The 16705-nt window shown below is 37.3% G+C and overlaps 1 protein-coding gene across 1 annotated transcript in view; it reads left to right on the forward strand.

Moving 5' to 3' along the window:
* Slc15a2 (solute carrier family 15 member 2) overlaps nucleotides 1–16705 on the forward strand; it is a 66529-nt gene that overhangs the window by 8571 nt on the left and 41253 nt on the right. Inside the window, exons 4-7 of the mRNA XM_004873587.3 lie at nucleotides 8790–8882; nucleotides 10077–10176; nucleotides 12533–12623; nucleotides 12894–12971. Coding sequence (XP_004873644.1) covers nucleotides 8790–8882; nucleotides 10077–10176; nucleotides 12533–12623; nucleotides 12894–12971 — 362 coding nt within the window. The remainder of the gene's footprint in view (nucleotides 1–8789; nucleotides 8883–10076; nucleotides 10177–12532; nucleotides 12624–12893; nucleotides 12972–16705) is intronic.

The following is a 16705-nucleotide window of genomic DNA, read 5'->3' on the forward strand; positions in this document are numbered from 1 at the left end:
CTCATTTTTTATGGCTGAGTAGTACTCTGTTTATAAAAAAAAAATCACATTTTCTTTATCCAGTCTCCAGTTGATGGGCATTTGGGCTGTTTCCAAGTTTTACCTATCACAAACTGTGCTGCTGTGAACATGTTCACACATATATCACTGTGGTATGATTCTTTTAATTCTTTGGGGAAGATCCCCAGCAGTGGAATAGCAGGGTCAAATGGGACTTCCAGTCCTAGTTCTTTGAGGTATCTCCATACTGATTTCCACAGTGCTTGCACCAGTCTACACTCCCACCAGCAGTGGAGCAGGGTTCCTCTTTCCCCACAGCCCCACCATCATTTGTTATTAGTTGATTTCATGATAGCCATTCTTTCTGGAGTGAAGTGGAATCTCAGCATTGTTTTCATTTGCATCTCTCGAATGACCAGTGATGTTGAACATTTTTTCATATATTTATTTGCTATTTCTACTTCTTTGTCTGAGAAATGTCTGTTCATTTCAGATGCCCATTTTTGGATTGGGTCTTTAAATTTGGGAGGTCTGATCTTTTTAAGTTCTTTATAGATTCTAGATAGTAGACCTTCATCTGAGGAAGAGCAGGTGAAGATTTTTTCCCCACATTGTGGGTTGTCTCTTCACACTGCTGGTGGTTTCTCTTGCTGTGCAGAAGCCTTTTAATAAGAAGAGATCCCACTTGCTGACTGTTTGTGCTAGTTCATGGGTAACTGAGGTTTTGTTCATAGAATCTTTTCCTACACCTATGTCTTCAAGGGTTCTACCTAACCTCTGTTCCAACTGGTTCAGAGTTTCTATTTTAATATTTAGATCTTTAATCCATTTTGATTTTAGTTTAGTGCATGGTGAGAGATACAGGTTTAGTTTTAAAGCTTGGCAAGTTGAAGCCCAATTTTTCCATCACCATTTATTAAAGATGCTATCTTTCCTCCAGTGAGGGTGTTTGGCTCCTTTGTCGAAGATGAGATGGCTGAGTGTGTCTGGCGTTGTTTCTGCATCTTCTGATCTGTTCCACTGGTCCTCAGGTCTGTTTCTTTGCCAGTACCATGCTGTTTTTATCACAGTAGCTTTGTAGTAGAGTTGCAGGTTGGGGATTGTGATACCCCCTGCCATGTCACTGTTACCTAGAATTGCTTTTGCTATTCTGGGTCTCTTCTTGCTCCAAATGAATTTTTGGATTGTTTTCTCGAGGTCTATGAAGTATGTTGCTGGGATGTCAATTGGAATTGCATTAAATCTATATAGCAGTTGTGGAAGTAGGGCCATTTTCACTATATTACTTCCTACCCAGGAGCAGGGGATGTCTGTCCGTTTTCTGATATCATCTTCAAATCTCTCTTTTCAGAGTGCCATAGTTTTCAGAGAAGAGGTCTTTGATTTCTTTCATTAGGATGATTCTTAGGTATTTCAGTTTTTTGGATGCTATTGTGAAAGGAATTATTTGCCCTATTTCTCTCTCAGCGAGTCTGTCATTGGTGTAGAGGAAAGCTATTGATTTTTGTGTGTTGACCTTGTAACCAGCTACTTGACTGAATTTGGTTATTAAGGGTAGAAGACTTTTGGTGGAGTTCTTGGGGTCTTCTATATAGAGTATCATGTCATCTGCAAATAATGACAATTTGACTTCTTCCTTTCCTATCTTTATTCCTTTTATTTCTTTCTCTTGTCTAATTGCCGTGGCTAATGTTTCCAGAACTATATTGAACAAGAGTGGTGATAGTGGACATCCTTGTCTTGTTCCTGATTTGAGTGTGAAAGATTTCAGTTTTTGACCATTTAGTATGATATTGGCTGTTGGTTTTTCATAGATGGCTTCTATCAGTTTGAGGTAGAGACCATCTATTCTAATTTTTTGTAGGGTTTTTATCATAAGTGCATGTTGGATTTTGTCAAATGCTTTTTCTGCCTCTATGGAGATAATCATATGGTTTTTGTCCTTGGCTCTATTGATATAGTGTATTACATTGATTGATTTTCATATATTGAACCATCCCTGCATCCCTGGGATGAATCCCACTTGATCAGGGTGTATGATCTTCTTGATGATCTTCTGCATTCTGTTTGCCAGTATCTTATTAAGGATTTTTGCATCTATGTTCATTAGTGAGATTGGCCTATAGTTCTCTTTTTCAGTTGGGTCTTTCTCTGCTTTGGGGATCAAGGTGATGCTTGCTTTCAGGAATGAATTTGGGAGTATTGCTTCCCTTTCAATTTCATTGAAGAGTTTAAACAGTAGTGGCAGCAGTTCCTCTCTAAATGTCTTGTAGAATTCAGCAGTGAAGCCATCAGGGCCCAGGCTTTTCTTAGTTGATAAGTTTTTAATTACATTTTCAATTTCATTGGTTGATATTGGGTTGTTTAGAATTTTTAGGTCTTCTTCGTTCAACTTTGGTAATTCATATGTTTCTAGGAATCTGTCCATTTCTTCTGTGTTGTCCATCTTATTGGCATATAGGTTCTGGAAGTAGGTATTGATGATCCTCTGGCTTTCTGCTGGGTCTGTTGTAATTTCACCCTTTTCATTCTTAATTGCATGGATTTGGGCCTTTTCTTTCCTTTTTCTGACTAGGTTGGCTAAGGTTTTGTCAATTTTTTTGATTCTTTTGAAGAACCAACTCTTGGCTTCATTGATTTTTTGTATCGTTCTCTTAGTCTCCATTGCATTGATTTCTCCTCTGATCTTTATAATTTCCTCCCTTGTATGAGCTCTAGGGTTGTCCTGTTCTTCTTTTTCTAGAAGCTTGAGGTGCAGCACCAAGTTGTTTAATTGGGCTTGTTCTGTTTTCCTAATATGTGTATTCACTGCTATGAATTCCCTTGTAAGACTGCTTTCATTGTGTCCCATAGATTCTGATATGTTGTATTGTCATTGTCATTTAATTGAAGGAACTGTCTGATTTCTTCTTTAATTTCCCCTGTGACCCATTGGTTATTCAGAAGTGTGTTGTTCAATTTCCATGTGTTTATGAAATTTTTTTGAGTTTCTTTTGTTATGGATCTCCAATGTCATCGCACTATGGTCTGATAATATACAGGGGATAACTTCAATTCCTTTGCACTTACTTAAACATGTTCTATGTGTGGGTATGTGGTCTCTTTTGGAGAATGACCCATGTGCAGCTGAGAAGAATGTGTATTCTGATTTTGTGGGGTGGAAGACTCTGTAAACATCTGTTAAGTTCATTTGTTCAAGAGTTCAATTGAGTTCTAGTATTTCATTACTTATTTTTTGTCTAGTTGATCTATCTATTTGTGACAGTGGGGTGTTGAGGTCCTCTATTACAATTGTATTAGTGCATATATGACTTTTCATGTCTGTTAATATTTGTTTTATATAGTTGGGTGCACTAGTGTTTGGTGTATAGATATTTATGATTGTCATCTCTTCCTCTTGGATTGTTCCCTTTACAAAGATGTAGTGTCCTTCTTCGTCTCTCTTAATCAGTGTTGGTTTGAAATCGACTTGATCTGCAAAGAGGATAGCTACTCCTGCTTTTTTTCGGGTTCGTGTTGCATGGAGTATTGTTTTCCACCCTTTAACTTTCAGTCTATGAGTTTCCTTTTGAAGTAAGTGTGTTTCTTGTCTGCAGCATATTGTTGGATTTTGCTTCTTGACCCATTCTGCCAGTCTATTTCTTTTGATTGGTGAATTGAGACCATTAACATGGATGGTTATAACTGAAACGTATTGACTTATCATTGCCATGACTTTTTCTTTTTGTTGGGTTCTCCCCATTTACATTTAATTTCTTGTCATGCCAGATGGATTCATTCTGCTTTGCTTCCTGGGGTTGTGATCCTCAATGTCTGTTCCTAGGATATTGTGTAAAATTCTTTGGAGTGCTGGTTTGGTATTCACGAGGTTCCTAAAGTGCTCTTTGTCATGAAAGTATCTTATTTCTCCATTCATTTTGAAAGATAGTTTTGCAGGGTACATCAATCTGGGTTGGAGGCTGTTTTCTTTTAGGGCTTGGAATATGTCACTCCAAGCTCTTCTTGCCTTTATGGTTTGTGTTGAGAAGTCTGCTGTGATTCTGATGGGCTTTCCTTTTTATGTGATTTGTTTCTTTTCTCTAACTGCTTGTAGAACTTTATTCTTCTGTTGGGTTTCTGGAATCTTAACAATTATATGCCTATGTGTAGATTTTTTTTGATCAAGGCTATTTGGAGTCCTATATGCCTCACTTATCTGTATGTTAAGCTCTTTTCCCCTGCTTGGGAAGTTTTCTGCCATTATTTCTGTGAGGAGATTTTTTATGTCATCTGCACTCTCTCCTGTTTCTTCATTGACTCCAATCAGTGTTATGTTAATCTTCTTTGCATCATCTAGCAGCTGCTGGATTGATTTCTCATGTTCCCTTATAATTTTGAAGCCATTTTTCTTTTCCTGGTCACTAATTGCAATCTTATCTTCTATATCTGAAATTCTGTCCTCACATTGGCTCATTCTGCTGTGTAGACTTTCAATGGAGTTTTTCATGTCCCGGAAATCTATTTGCATCTGTTTTATGGATTCCATTTGTTTCCTATGTTGGGATTCCATCATGTTCCTGAGCTCCTCTCTAGATTTATTAATCATGTCTTGCACTAGGGGCACAATTTCTCCTGTTATCTGAGAAATTATTTCTGATTTCATTTTTTCCAGATCCCCTTTTGTTGCCAGTTCAGTGGGTCCAGGTGGTTGAGTATCAGAGTGTTCCACCTCATTTCCCTTTGGGGTTGTTGTAGGTGATCTGGAAGTCTGATTTTGAGATTTATTTATGTGTTTTCTCATTTTGACTGGGGGGTGGGGCTGTTGGCACTTGCATGGATTACCTCCTCTGAGCTGGGAGAGGTGGGACAGGGGCCAGGAGCAGTGGTAGGGATGGTGGCTCAGAAGCCCCTACCTCTGGGCTGGGAGCGGTGGGAGGGATGGTGGCCCAGAAGCCCCTTCCTCTGGGCCAAGAGTGGCAGTACAGAAGGTGGCCCAAAAGCCCTTTCCTCTGGGCTGGGTCCAGTGGGAGGGATGATGGCCCGGAAGCCCCTTCCTCTGGACCAGGAGCAGTGGGACAGTGGCTCAGAACCCCCTACCTCTGGGCTGGGAGCAGTAGGACTCAGTACCTTGGTCTGGTGGTCTGATGTCCTCTGTGTCTTTGTAGTGTGGAACCAGGTGGCTGTACAGAGGAGTGGGGCGGGGGGAGGAGTCCAGTGGATTGTTGCTGGGGGGGCAGGCTGATTCTGCATGTTCCGCTCGACTCAGGACCTCGGTAGGGTGTCTGCAGACCTCCCTGTCTGCAGCGGGCTCCAAAGGCATCTCTTTTCCATGTCTGTTGACTATTTCTACTTCATGAACTCCCCTTCCTCCTCATCCTTCTATGACCAAACTTTGAAATTTCAGCTCAAATGCTGCCTCTGGAATGTTCCCAGCCCCCTCATTTTCCACTAGTTTCCAGGAGTAGTCTTCTCTGAATCTTTTTTAAAAATCAGGACAAAATCATTTATTTTATATATATATATATATATATATATATTTTTTTTTTTTTTTTTTTTTTTTTTTTTGTGCTAGGGATTGAACTTGAGACCTTGCACTTGTGAGGTGGGCGACAGAAGCACTGAGTGAAATCCCTGGCTCCTATTATATATTTTTATACACAGCTCCTAGAATAGTGCCTAATAAATAGCAGATCCACAAAAAATATTTGAATTAATACACTAAGTTATTCTTTTTTCTTTTTTTTTAGTACCGGGGATCGAACTCAGGACCTTGTACTTTTAAGGCAGGTGGCAGCACCACTGAGCTAAATCCCTGGCCTACACTAATTTATCTTCAGATCTTCAAATATAGGCAAAAGCCTGAGGATAGGTATGGACAGCTATAATGATGACTGATATTGTTGAGGGTATTAGGGTTTTTTCTTTTTTAATAATAAAACTCTTTTGGGGTGACTTGGTATCTCTTTCAGAAAGGAAGTGATTTAGAGACAACATGGTTAGCTTGTTCTCTTGTAGATGTACATGTGTGTGCCTGTGTGAGTCCACGTATATAAATAGAATAATAATGGCAATCCAAGGGAATAAGCACTTAGTTCTACCCTGCTACTCCTGAGTTTCTTAAGTTGGAGTAGACTTCTTCTTCACCTTCTTTAAGTTGAACTTGCAGCCTTCTTTTCTTCAGGTATAGGAAAACTGGAAAGATTTACGAATTCCAAATTGTAAGTTCTTCCCACCTCATGTGTCCCCACATGTTCCCCACCCCTGGCTGTGAATATGGGGGGCACTTTTATTCAGATGTTATTTTAAGACTGAAAAACTTTCTTTCTTTTTTTTTTTTTTTTTGGTAACGGGGATCGAACTCAGGTCCTTGCGCTTGCATAGCAGGCAGCAAAACCACTGAGTTAAATCACTAGCCCTGAAAAACTTTATTTAACCCTAGAAAGAGTAGTCATGCCTTCAAAGAACACAATTTTCTGAGTGTGGTAAACAACTGCTAAAAACCCTTCCTGTGTTTACTATGTCAGAATCAAAGCTGTGTTAAGAGGAAGAGGGCATGTGGAGTCCCTAACTCATTATATAAGGAAGTCCCTATGCCAGGAGACAAGTAAGGCTTCCTTTAGGGCTATATGTAGGAAAAACTAACTAGTGGAAAAGACTAGTATTCATTGTGATTTCTATAAACATTTACTGAGGGAGTAACTATATGTTAGAGAGCTGTTTAGAGTCAAATTGCTTTTAAGGGAGAAAAACATTCCTGGTCACAGTTCCTCCCTTTTATATCCTGTGAGCCATGCCTACAAGTCTGGGCTCTTGACATTGGCAATCACTTAAAACCAGTTTCTTAAGTGTATTTTTAATGATTTTGGACCACCTCCCCACATTTTTCCTTTTGTGTGATCAGAGTCAACCCTCTTCATGTAGAGGTTCTTCTTCCATCATCACTACACATTCTCTTTCACAGTCTCTGCATGTACTCCTCAATTCTTAAGCTCTCATTAAAAATGGTTCTGATTTTTAATGTTCTTAAACTGAAATAAAATTTACAGCTTCTTCCTCTTTTCTTTTTTCCACATTAACTTGTTTGTGACTGAACAAATGCTAAGCCATGAGATGTTCTAAATATAACCCTAGTACTAACCTCTCTGGACTTCAGTTTCATGATTGGCAAATTTGGGATTGGCCAGTTCTACATAAAATAGTTTAAGTCCTGTGGATGGTATTATAATAAGCTTATACTAAACCTGAGTATTCTATTTCAGACAAGATCGGGCACATTCAGGGTGGTATGGCCATAGACTGATTATTCTATTTCAAATGCACAGTTTTCAAGTCGCTCTTCACATCTTTCTCCTCCTGCTATAGTTTCCAGCCACTGGCTTCCTTTTTTTTATATTAGCTTCCTCTTATATGCCTAGACTATTTCCTGTGAGTCTTTCATCTAGAAGGTTGCCTATTTATGTAGTAAACCACTTACATTTCTCTCATTTATTCAGTCTAACAATTAGGTACAGATCTGATTTTCCTATCCAGACCCTATCACTCCAGCTAAGGCTTCATTTGTTTGTTTGTTTGTTTCTTTCTTTCTGATGATCCAATATAGATCACCTCTTTTTGATTCACAATAGCTAACTCTTTTCAGCTTCTTTTTATTCCTTTTCTATTTGTTCTTTTTATTTCAACAAAGAGAAATTTTTTCTAGAAGATGACACAAGGCCTTTTGGGAAAGCATCCCTCCTCTCCTAATTAGCTCCAGACTAGTCACCCAAATTCCCACTCCCACCCACCATTGTGTGTGTAACCTTTGAAGTCACTTCCATAGAAAGGCAATCTAGGAAGATTAGATATTTAAAATAATCTACATCCTAAGATTTCTGGCATCTTTAGCCTCTTTCTGCCAAATTTATTCCATTCTTTATATTTCAAATTAGCACAAAATACTTTAAAATCACAGATGTAAACTATATAATTCTCAGGGCTATTTACAATACTGGTGTGAGGAGTATATATCTCAATACACGGTCTTGCTGAAGTTCCTTACTCTTATACTTCCTACGTGCTATTCAAGTACCTTGGGAAAACTACATAACAGGAAGAGCTGCCACCAACTGCATAATTTTTATTACTGACAGTCCTTTCTCACCTTTGGTAATTTGTCCCTGAGGAAACTGTGGTGGTGATTATAATTAATCCAAGTGTCCAAATTTCCCAGGCTGAACCTAGAAGCCCCTTGCCTCTCTCTCTGTCCTAGTGCTTTTTTTAGAGAAAGTTATTTGTGTTATCCATCCCTGTTTACTTGGAGTTAATCCTTCAGCCCTCTTGCTTTCTAGAGCAAAAGACATGTTTTCAGAAAAACACTTCAGGTCAAGGTATCCTGTTCTACTGGTTTTACTTATTTTTTTGTTACCAGGGATCTAACTCAGGTCCTTGAGCTTGTGCAGCAGGTGGCAAAACAACTGAACTAAATCCCTGGCCCTGGTTTTACTGATTTAAAAGATCATCACTTTTGCTAAAAGTCGACCCAGTTCTTATTGTATCTCTGTATATATAATATAGAGCAGGAGGGAGTAGGGGTAACTTGAGAGGAGAAGGAAACTGGAAAAGAATGTTACCTCGCAATAAACATTACTCGTGAAAAACTCTAATCTGTTTACTTCATTTATTATTGTTGCTATTTGCGTTTCTCAGTTATTTCTTCTTCCACTCCTTTCTCCTTCTCTTGTGTTTACTGAGAATGTATGAGCCCTGAGTTTATATGACTCACATTCCTGAGTAACACACAGACAGATTGACTGATTTAACTTTCTCCACAGGACAATCATCTACCTCTCCCTGGTGTACGTGCTTGGCCACGTGTTAAAGTCCTTGGGTGCGATTCCAATACTGGGTGGAAAAGTGGCACACACGTGAGTAAAATCATGCAATCAACTGAGCCAATTTTCTTCTACTAAACAGGTATATGCTGTATTCATTACAAAGATTTTCTATTTATTTCATGACCAAAGATACTCCTTTATTTTCCAGTTACAGATTTATTACCAAATTGGTTAAGAAAAAAAAAGTTTTATGAGCAGTTGAATTCTCTTACCTTATCTGAGCTCAATTATTTTATTAATTAAGCATTTGCAGAATGCCTAGTTAGTATCATCTTCATAAAAACTCTTCATATGCTTGAAAATAAAACCTTCACACCTTCCATATTCCCTTTCCTGTTCATCCATGAATCTGCACTTCAGCAGGAATAAAAAAAGATTTGTGTTTCCTTATATTTTTCAAGTCATATTCAATGCTTGGATATTTCCATTTATGTATAGTTCCATATATTCCCGTGGCTCTGTCCCTTCTTACTTAAAGTATCATCAGTGTTTATAGTGCCAGAGGCATTTAATAGATTCTGTGTTTTGGTTCAGTCAGTAGAGAGGATAACAATTATTGAAGAGGGAGGTCATATGTATTCATGTTATATAAACATGTATTTATTATAATAAATACACATGTAATTATAGTATATAATTATATCATATATTATAATTATAATAAATATATATGATAATTATAATAAATACATGTATTATAAATAAATACATGCATTTATTCTATGTTAGAAATTTTATTTGAAACTTAATAAATATTAGACACTTCCTTATTAGTGTCCCTTAAAAATCATTTATATTACTTCTATTTATTATGATGGATTTTAACATTTTATTTTATGGTTAGTAAGGTTGTATAGGATTAGTGTCCATAGATCTTTCTATTGAAGTGTCCCTTTGCCTAAAATAAGATTGAAAACCAATGTGTTAGCTTTGGAGTCCCTTTAGTATCTATTTCCATTTGATGTATGTAAAAGATAAATAGAAGTACTGGCACAAAATCTCATGCAATGCATATTTTCTAGCAGATGCTCAAATATCATAAAGACGTAAAGTGCTCATGAGTATTTTTTGAGGTGAAGGCAAGTGGAAAGTGCCTACCAGATAGAAATGTGACCAAAGAGTTTTACTCTTTTGTATACATTGTTCCCTTTCTGCAGCTGTGTGGTCCATCTCTATAGTGGTGTAACTATCAACATACTTAGCATCTTCACCTCTCCATTTCAGAATCTTGTCATTGATTGGCTTGAGTCTAATAGCTCTGGGAACAGGAGGTATCAAACCCTGTGTGGCAGCTTTCGGTGGAGACCAGTTTGAAGAAAAACATGTAAGATTCATCTTCTATATTTTCAAGAATGTATAGCCAGCATCAAAAGGCATTACCTGGCAGTTAGCCATTTACCAAGATTTAAGTAATTCACTGATTAGATCCTATCTGAGAAGTTGTATTCTATGAAGATACTGGTAATTAATAGAAAAACTGAAACACTTCCAAAGGAAAGTAATCAGGATGGTAGATGGACTAAAAAAACATGCTATATGAGGAAATGTTGAAGAAAATGGGGTTGGTTATTCTGGATAAGATAAGAATCAAAGAGAATATTATACTGTTTATAAATATTGGAAGGATGTCAATGCTTAAACATGACACTAATGATTAAAACCTATAGGAAGTCAACTATATGCTTGATAGAAGGAAAAACTTCAAACAATAGAAGTTGAAAATAGGTTACTCCCACTCAAGATATTTAAGAAGAAACACAGTAATCATTTTGGGAATGGGAAGTGATAAGTAGTATAGAAATGATTTAAGAATGTCTAGCTTTGAAATGAAACAGAATTGTAACTGGAATGAAACAGAAGGAGTTTCTATAGATGGATTGGCCTGGCTTGTTTTTCCTTTTTTGCTTAAATACTGACTATTGTCCATGGAGGAAAACAAAGCAATATGACCGTGGTAAAATGCCCACTCGAGGAAGCAGTGACAATAGCAGAAGACTAGTCTATTCTTTTTTTTAAAAATTAAATTCTTTTATTGGTACATTGTAGGTATACAACACAATTACGTTTCTCATTGAGAATAGTACCTTTACATAATGCATCTTGGTTCTTATTTTGTCCCCTTTCCTAGCCCTCCCTTCACCCTCTCCACCCTTCCCTATTTACAAAGACTTTATTTCCATTTTTTCCATTTCTCATCATTTTTCCTTTCCCTTCTTTCCTTTCCCCTGCCCCTCCCACTACCCCTACCTGCTTTGGACCTTTTCTTCCTATTTTGCATTATTGATTATTCATTCTAATCATTGGTACATTTTAGGTATACAATATAATGACATTCACCATTGGAAATTTGCACCTTTACATAATCTCTCTCGGTTCTTATTTTTCACCCTTGTCCAGCCCTCCCTTCAACTCCTCCATTCCTCCCTATTTACAAAGATTTTGTTCTTATTTTTCCATTTTCTCATATTAATCCCATTCCCTTCTATCAACTAGTCTATTCTTAAATTAGCCAACATTTATAGCTTCCTCTTGCTTGCTCTGTTTTCTTTTTGGTCTTCTTTATGTATCTACCCTTTCTATAGCTATTTGTTAAATTTATTATTTCTCTTTCTTTCTTTCTCTCCTTCTATTTCCTTCTCTTCTCTCCCTCATACTCTCTCTGACACAGAGCCTACTACCTCTTTTGATTTCTGTTTTCTCTCTGCATTCTTTTTTCAAGTGTTTCTCTTATCACTCAGAGTATTTGGACTATCTTATACTCTTTATCTATTCAAAGATCCAAAGACCATCATTACTTGCTGACTTTGGAGCAATAACTAACCTTTGCCAAGAGGGATTCTATGCTCAGTGACTATACAAATTAGATTAGTGGAGTAGGTTTAAATAAGCAAGAAGCAGAAGCAAAACAAACTATAAAATGAACATGGGGAAGGACTGATTGTGCTACTGTGTGAGGAAAAGATCTGAGACACCAAAATGAAGCACAGGAAGACGTAATGACTTACTTGACTGCAAATTCACTTGAAAGTTGTTTGAATAAGTAGCTGGCCTACAAATATATTTCAATTAATAGGACAAACCCACCACCAAGATTCTGCTGGCTACTTCTAAGCCCACTGATGTGCTTTCATATTCTCTAGCAGATCTCTGTTAAGTACTAGTTGAACTGTCCTACTTGATCAACAGTTCATTACACTAGCCTATGTTCTTGTCCTATTCCTATCATACTTCACAAAATCTATTGTTTAACTGAGTCACTCATTTAATTAATGTAGTCAATAAACATCCATTGAGTTTCTAATATGTGTCAGATGCTAGACTAGGTACTAGGGATTACAGAAATGAGTAAGGCACAATTTTTTCCCTAAAAAGACTCACGACTTACTGAAAGAAACAGTTAATACAAATAAACTATTTTTGGTAAAGATATGTACAGGACACAATAGTGACATCAAAGATGATCATTTTTGCCCATATGAAGGGTTAAAAGAATATTAAAGCTATTTGTACTGGAGATTAAAATATGGCTAAATGTTTGTCTAGGGCCAGCCAGCCATTAAATATCTACCATGGAGAAAAAAATATATCTATCTTTGTATGTGCCTTTCTCTGAATCTGAATATGAGTGGGAATGGAGCTGGGAAGCACATTGCATTGATGATTTATCCTGTTTATTTTAGGCAGAGGAACGAACTAGATACTTCTCAGTCTTCTACCTCTCCATCAATGCTGGAAGCTTGATTTCTACATTTATCACACCCATGCTGAGAGGTTAGGATCATTTCCTGTGGGTTCCTGTCTAAGGCTTTACTCTAGCCAGCTAAAAATCTGTTCCAGGTTTCCTGCAGTCCATTTCCTCCTTTTATAAGAGCTTGGAAATCTGTGAGAACTTCTTTTTGTCTTGATTTGTCTGACCCCAAAGAAGGATTATGGATTAAGTGCAAAAGAATGACAGAGGATGGCTAAGTCTACATCAAGAATCTGATCTTGAATAGCCTTTTATCAAAGATTCAAGAGTTACCTCCTCCTCATTTTCTTCAGGAGATGTGCAGTGTTTTGGGGAAGATTGCTATGCATTGGCTTTTGGAGTTCCAGGATTGCTCATGGTAATAGCACTTGGTAAGTATAGTGGGGCAAAGGAAACTAACAATGACTGATAATTGCCACAAAGAAAGCATCATGTAATTGTTTTATATAAGTTGTTTTATATAAGCTTCACATTAACCCTGATAGGTGTTATTTTTGGGGATTATCTCTTGGATTTGGAGATAAATTATGAACTCAGATACCTTCAAAAAAAAGCACCCCCCCAATTACACACCTATTAGAAAGTTTTTGAGTTGCTTAAAGAAAGACTAATCTCTGGGCCATATATAGGACCAATCAGGGGTTTAGGCACTGTGATTTTTTAAATTATCTCTGGTGATTCTAATGTACTGTAGTAAAGTTTGACATACGTTGCTCTTTACTAAAATAAGAAGGAAGGTAATTAATCTTCCCCTAAATTAGTTTACATCATCTGCTGCTTATTCATTAGATAATTAGAAGATATTTTCAGTTCTCTGCACCTTTTTTTATTGATCAAGGCAGTAAGTTTTATTGATCAAGATTAATCAATTGCAAAATTAAGGCAAAATCTGTTACAATTTTTGATGTCTACCTGTTGATTATGTAATTAGAAACAACATATTATGCATATTAATTAGATTATGACTTTCATATAATTTTCTATTTTTCTCTGCACCTTTTAAAAAACAATTCTAGGTTTAGCTATTTCCACTCTGCTGTACAATCCCCTTAAAGAGTTTTCTCTAGAGCAAAGAGAGCAAGAGGAGTGGGATAAGTAGGTATAAACTTAGATTAAGTGGCATTCTCTTTATCAGTCCTGAGAACCTAATACTGTAAGAAAAAGGGGATGTGTGGGGTTGCGTAGTTTAGGCAGACTAAGGGGAAATTTGGACATAATTCTTTGTAATCATTGGCCTGGAAACCTGCTCTGACTCTGAGCCTTGGAGTGACGCTCCCCTGGAAGATGTCCAGTCTAAACACAAATAGCTCTACAGAAGAAAAGGAGCCCAGAGGCCCAATATTCATTCTGATTACTTTCTACAGGGGAATTGGGGATGGCTGATAGTAATACTCAGGTCCCCAATTCCAAGGAAATGTGTTTCAGAACAGCTATAATACACTCCTTCTCCTTTCAATACCAAATGTTTTCCCAAGTATTTTCCTAGTTTTTCCACTGAGTAGTATACACCTCCTTCTCTATATCATTGCACAATAGTGGTATTCAAATATCAAAGTAAATATGAAGCCCAAGTAAATGTAATGTTGTAAGTAAATGCTGTAAGTGAAATATTTTATAAATTATGAAATGTTAAGTGCTGTCATTATGTCCATTATGGGACAGATTCTTTGTTAGGTATTGAGACCAAATTGATGAATTAAATAGCTACAGAGTTCATGTTCTCAAAGAAAATAGTCCAGCAAAAAGAGGAAGACAGACAAGTAAAGAGGAATTTAAAATACAGCCTGGTGAATATGGGAAATATAGAGAAAGGTATGGGAGTTTATAGAGGTCAGATTAAGACTTTGAGGGATGTTGCCAGACATGGTGGCACATGCCTCTAATCCAAGCACTTGAGAGGCTGAAGTAGAAGGCTCACTGTGAGTTTGAGGCCAGTCTGGGTTACATAGTGAATTTAAGGTCAGCCTGAACTACATAGTGAGACCTTGTTCCCCCAAAAACCACAAAACATCAACAGCAGCAACAATAACCTAAAACTTTCAGGGTTGTAAAAGATTTGCCTAAAGAAATGACTTCCAAGGTGAGACTTCAGGCATGAATAGAAAGGAATTCATCAAAGAAAGGATTGTAAGTGATGCAGAACGAGGACAAAGTTTTAAGACAAGAAGATGCAAGATAGTATAACATATTAAAAGGCCTTCGAGGAATTCAGATTAGCTGGAGCATAAGTAAGAAAGATAAAGAAGAATTGGTAAAAACAAGACAAGGAAAGGTCTTTTAAGCCATTAAAGCCATTAAGGAACTACAACTTCATTGTGAGGACAGTGGGGATCTACAAAAGGTTTTGAACAGAGGAATGACTGTTGGATTTTCATTTTTCAATGATGTCTCTATGACGTGGAGAGAGGATTGGGTTAGGGTAAACCAAGGGTAATATTAATCTTGATTATTGCTTTTTTTATCATTCCCTTAAATTTTATGCTTGAGTTGAATGCCTCTCTCAGCTTGCCTTGTCCTGGTCTTGGTAGAATTAACAACCTTAAATGATTAGATACATGAAGCAAGAGAGAAGGTAAGTCTGTGTTGAATACATGCTTCTAACATAAACAAATGGATAGATAGTGGGATTGTGGATATATAGTAAGAGAGAACAGTTTTGGGAAATATTGATAAATTTGGTTTTGGACATGTTACTTAAAGGACACAGCACTTAAAGGACACACAAAGAGAAAAGGTCTACAAATGAAACTTAGAAGGAGAAGCCCAAGTGGCATTAGTGCTATCTTGGATACTAAGAGGGTTTTAAGAAGGCACTCAATTGGACAAATGTTATGGAGTGGGAACTGATAAAACTGTTCATTAAATATAGCAGCAAGGATGTCATTGATATGGTGATGTCAGTTGTGTTACTGTTCTTCATTGATGTGACAAAATAACTTAGAAAAACAACTTAAAAGGAGAAGCATTTATTTTGGCTCCAGTTCCAGAGATTTCCACCCATGGTTGGCTGGTTCCGTTGCTGTGGATCTGAAGTAAGGCAGAACATTATGGAAGGAGAGTGTTCCAGAGGAAAGATGCTCCCCTTAGGACAGCTAGGAAGCAGAGAGAAAGGGAAAGACTCAGAGGGGAAGGGGCCAAGGATAAAATATAGTCCCTAGGATCATGCTCTCATGACCTATTCCCTCCAACTAGGCCCCATTCCCAATGTTTTCATTACCTCCCAGTATTGCCACCAAATTATGATCTAAAGAATGGATTAATCCACTGGTGAAGTTAGGGCCCTCAGGATCCAGTCATTTTCCAAAAGTCCCACTTCTGAACATGTGAGACTTTTGGGGGATGTTTTAGATTTAAATCATAACATCAGTTATGATAGATTGGTAGAGTGTGAATACTGAGTGGACTACACTGGGAAGTGAATAAGTGGTAAGAAAGCAAAACAGTATTCGTAGCTGGAAGGTGATGTGGATTCAAGTAACATTATTGATGTATTCAGAATGAATATTTTTAGGAAAAAAGAGTTGAGGGTGCAAAAAGACAGTGTAATTGGTGTAAAAGCACACATGGAAAAATTAGTTTTGGACAAGAGGAGGAACATTTCTTTTACCTAACTAGAGGAAGGAAAGGATGACTGTGGATATAGGAATTAAAGATTTGGTAGCAGGAAGTTGAAGTTTCCTTTTGAAGCCTTCTATTTTTTTTTTTGGTACCGGGGATTGAACTCAGGACCTTGTGCTTGCAAGGCAGGCACAGTGCCACTGAGCTGAATTCCCAGCACCTGAAGCCTTCTATTTTCATTGTGAAGTAAGAGCCAACATCAACCACTAGGAGGAGAGAGTAATTTATTTCTTACTCATCTTCTTGTGAAGTGAACTTCAAGTTTAAGCGTGACTTATCAAGTTGATCATGTCTTCTTTTTATCACTTCACTGTCACTGTTGCAACCAGCATTCTGGAGGGGTTCAGGTCCTTTGTAGGATCATTCTCAATTTCAGGAGCATTTTATTTCCCGTGGAAAAAATCTTTGTGTTTTTTCTAGGTATCTCTTTATCTGCCCACTTGAATCCCAGGATTGTTATTATTTTCCTGAAATTTTCTTTCAATGA

This window comes from Heterocephalus glaber, unplaced genomic scaffold (assembly GCF_053883595.1).
Source record: "Heterocephalus glaber isolate CG9 unplaced genomic scaffold, H.glaber_assembly_v1.0 deba00000122, whole genome shotgun sequence".
Classification (NCBI taxonomy): domain Eukaryota; kingdom Metazoa; phylum Chordata; class Mammalia; order Rodentia; family Bathyergidae; genus Heterocephalus; species Heterocephalus glaber.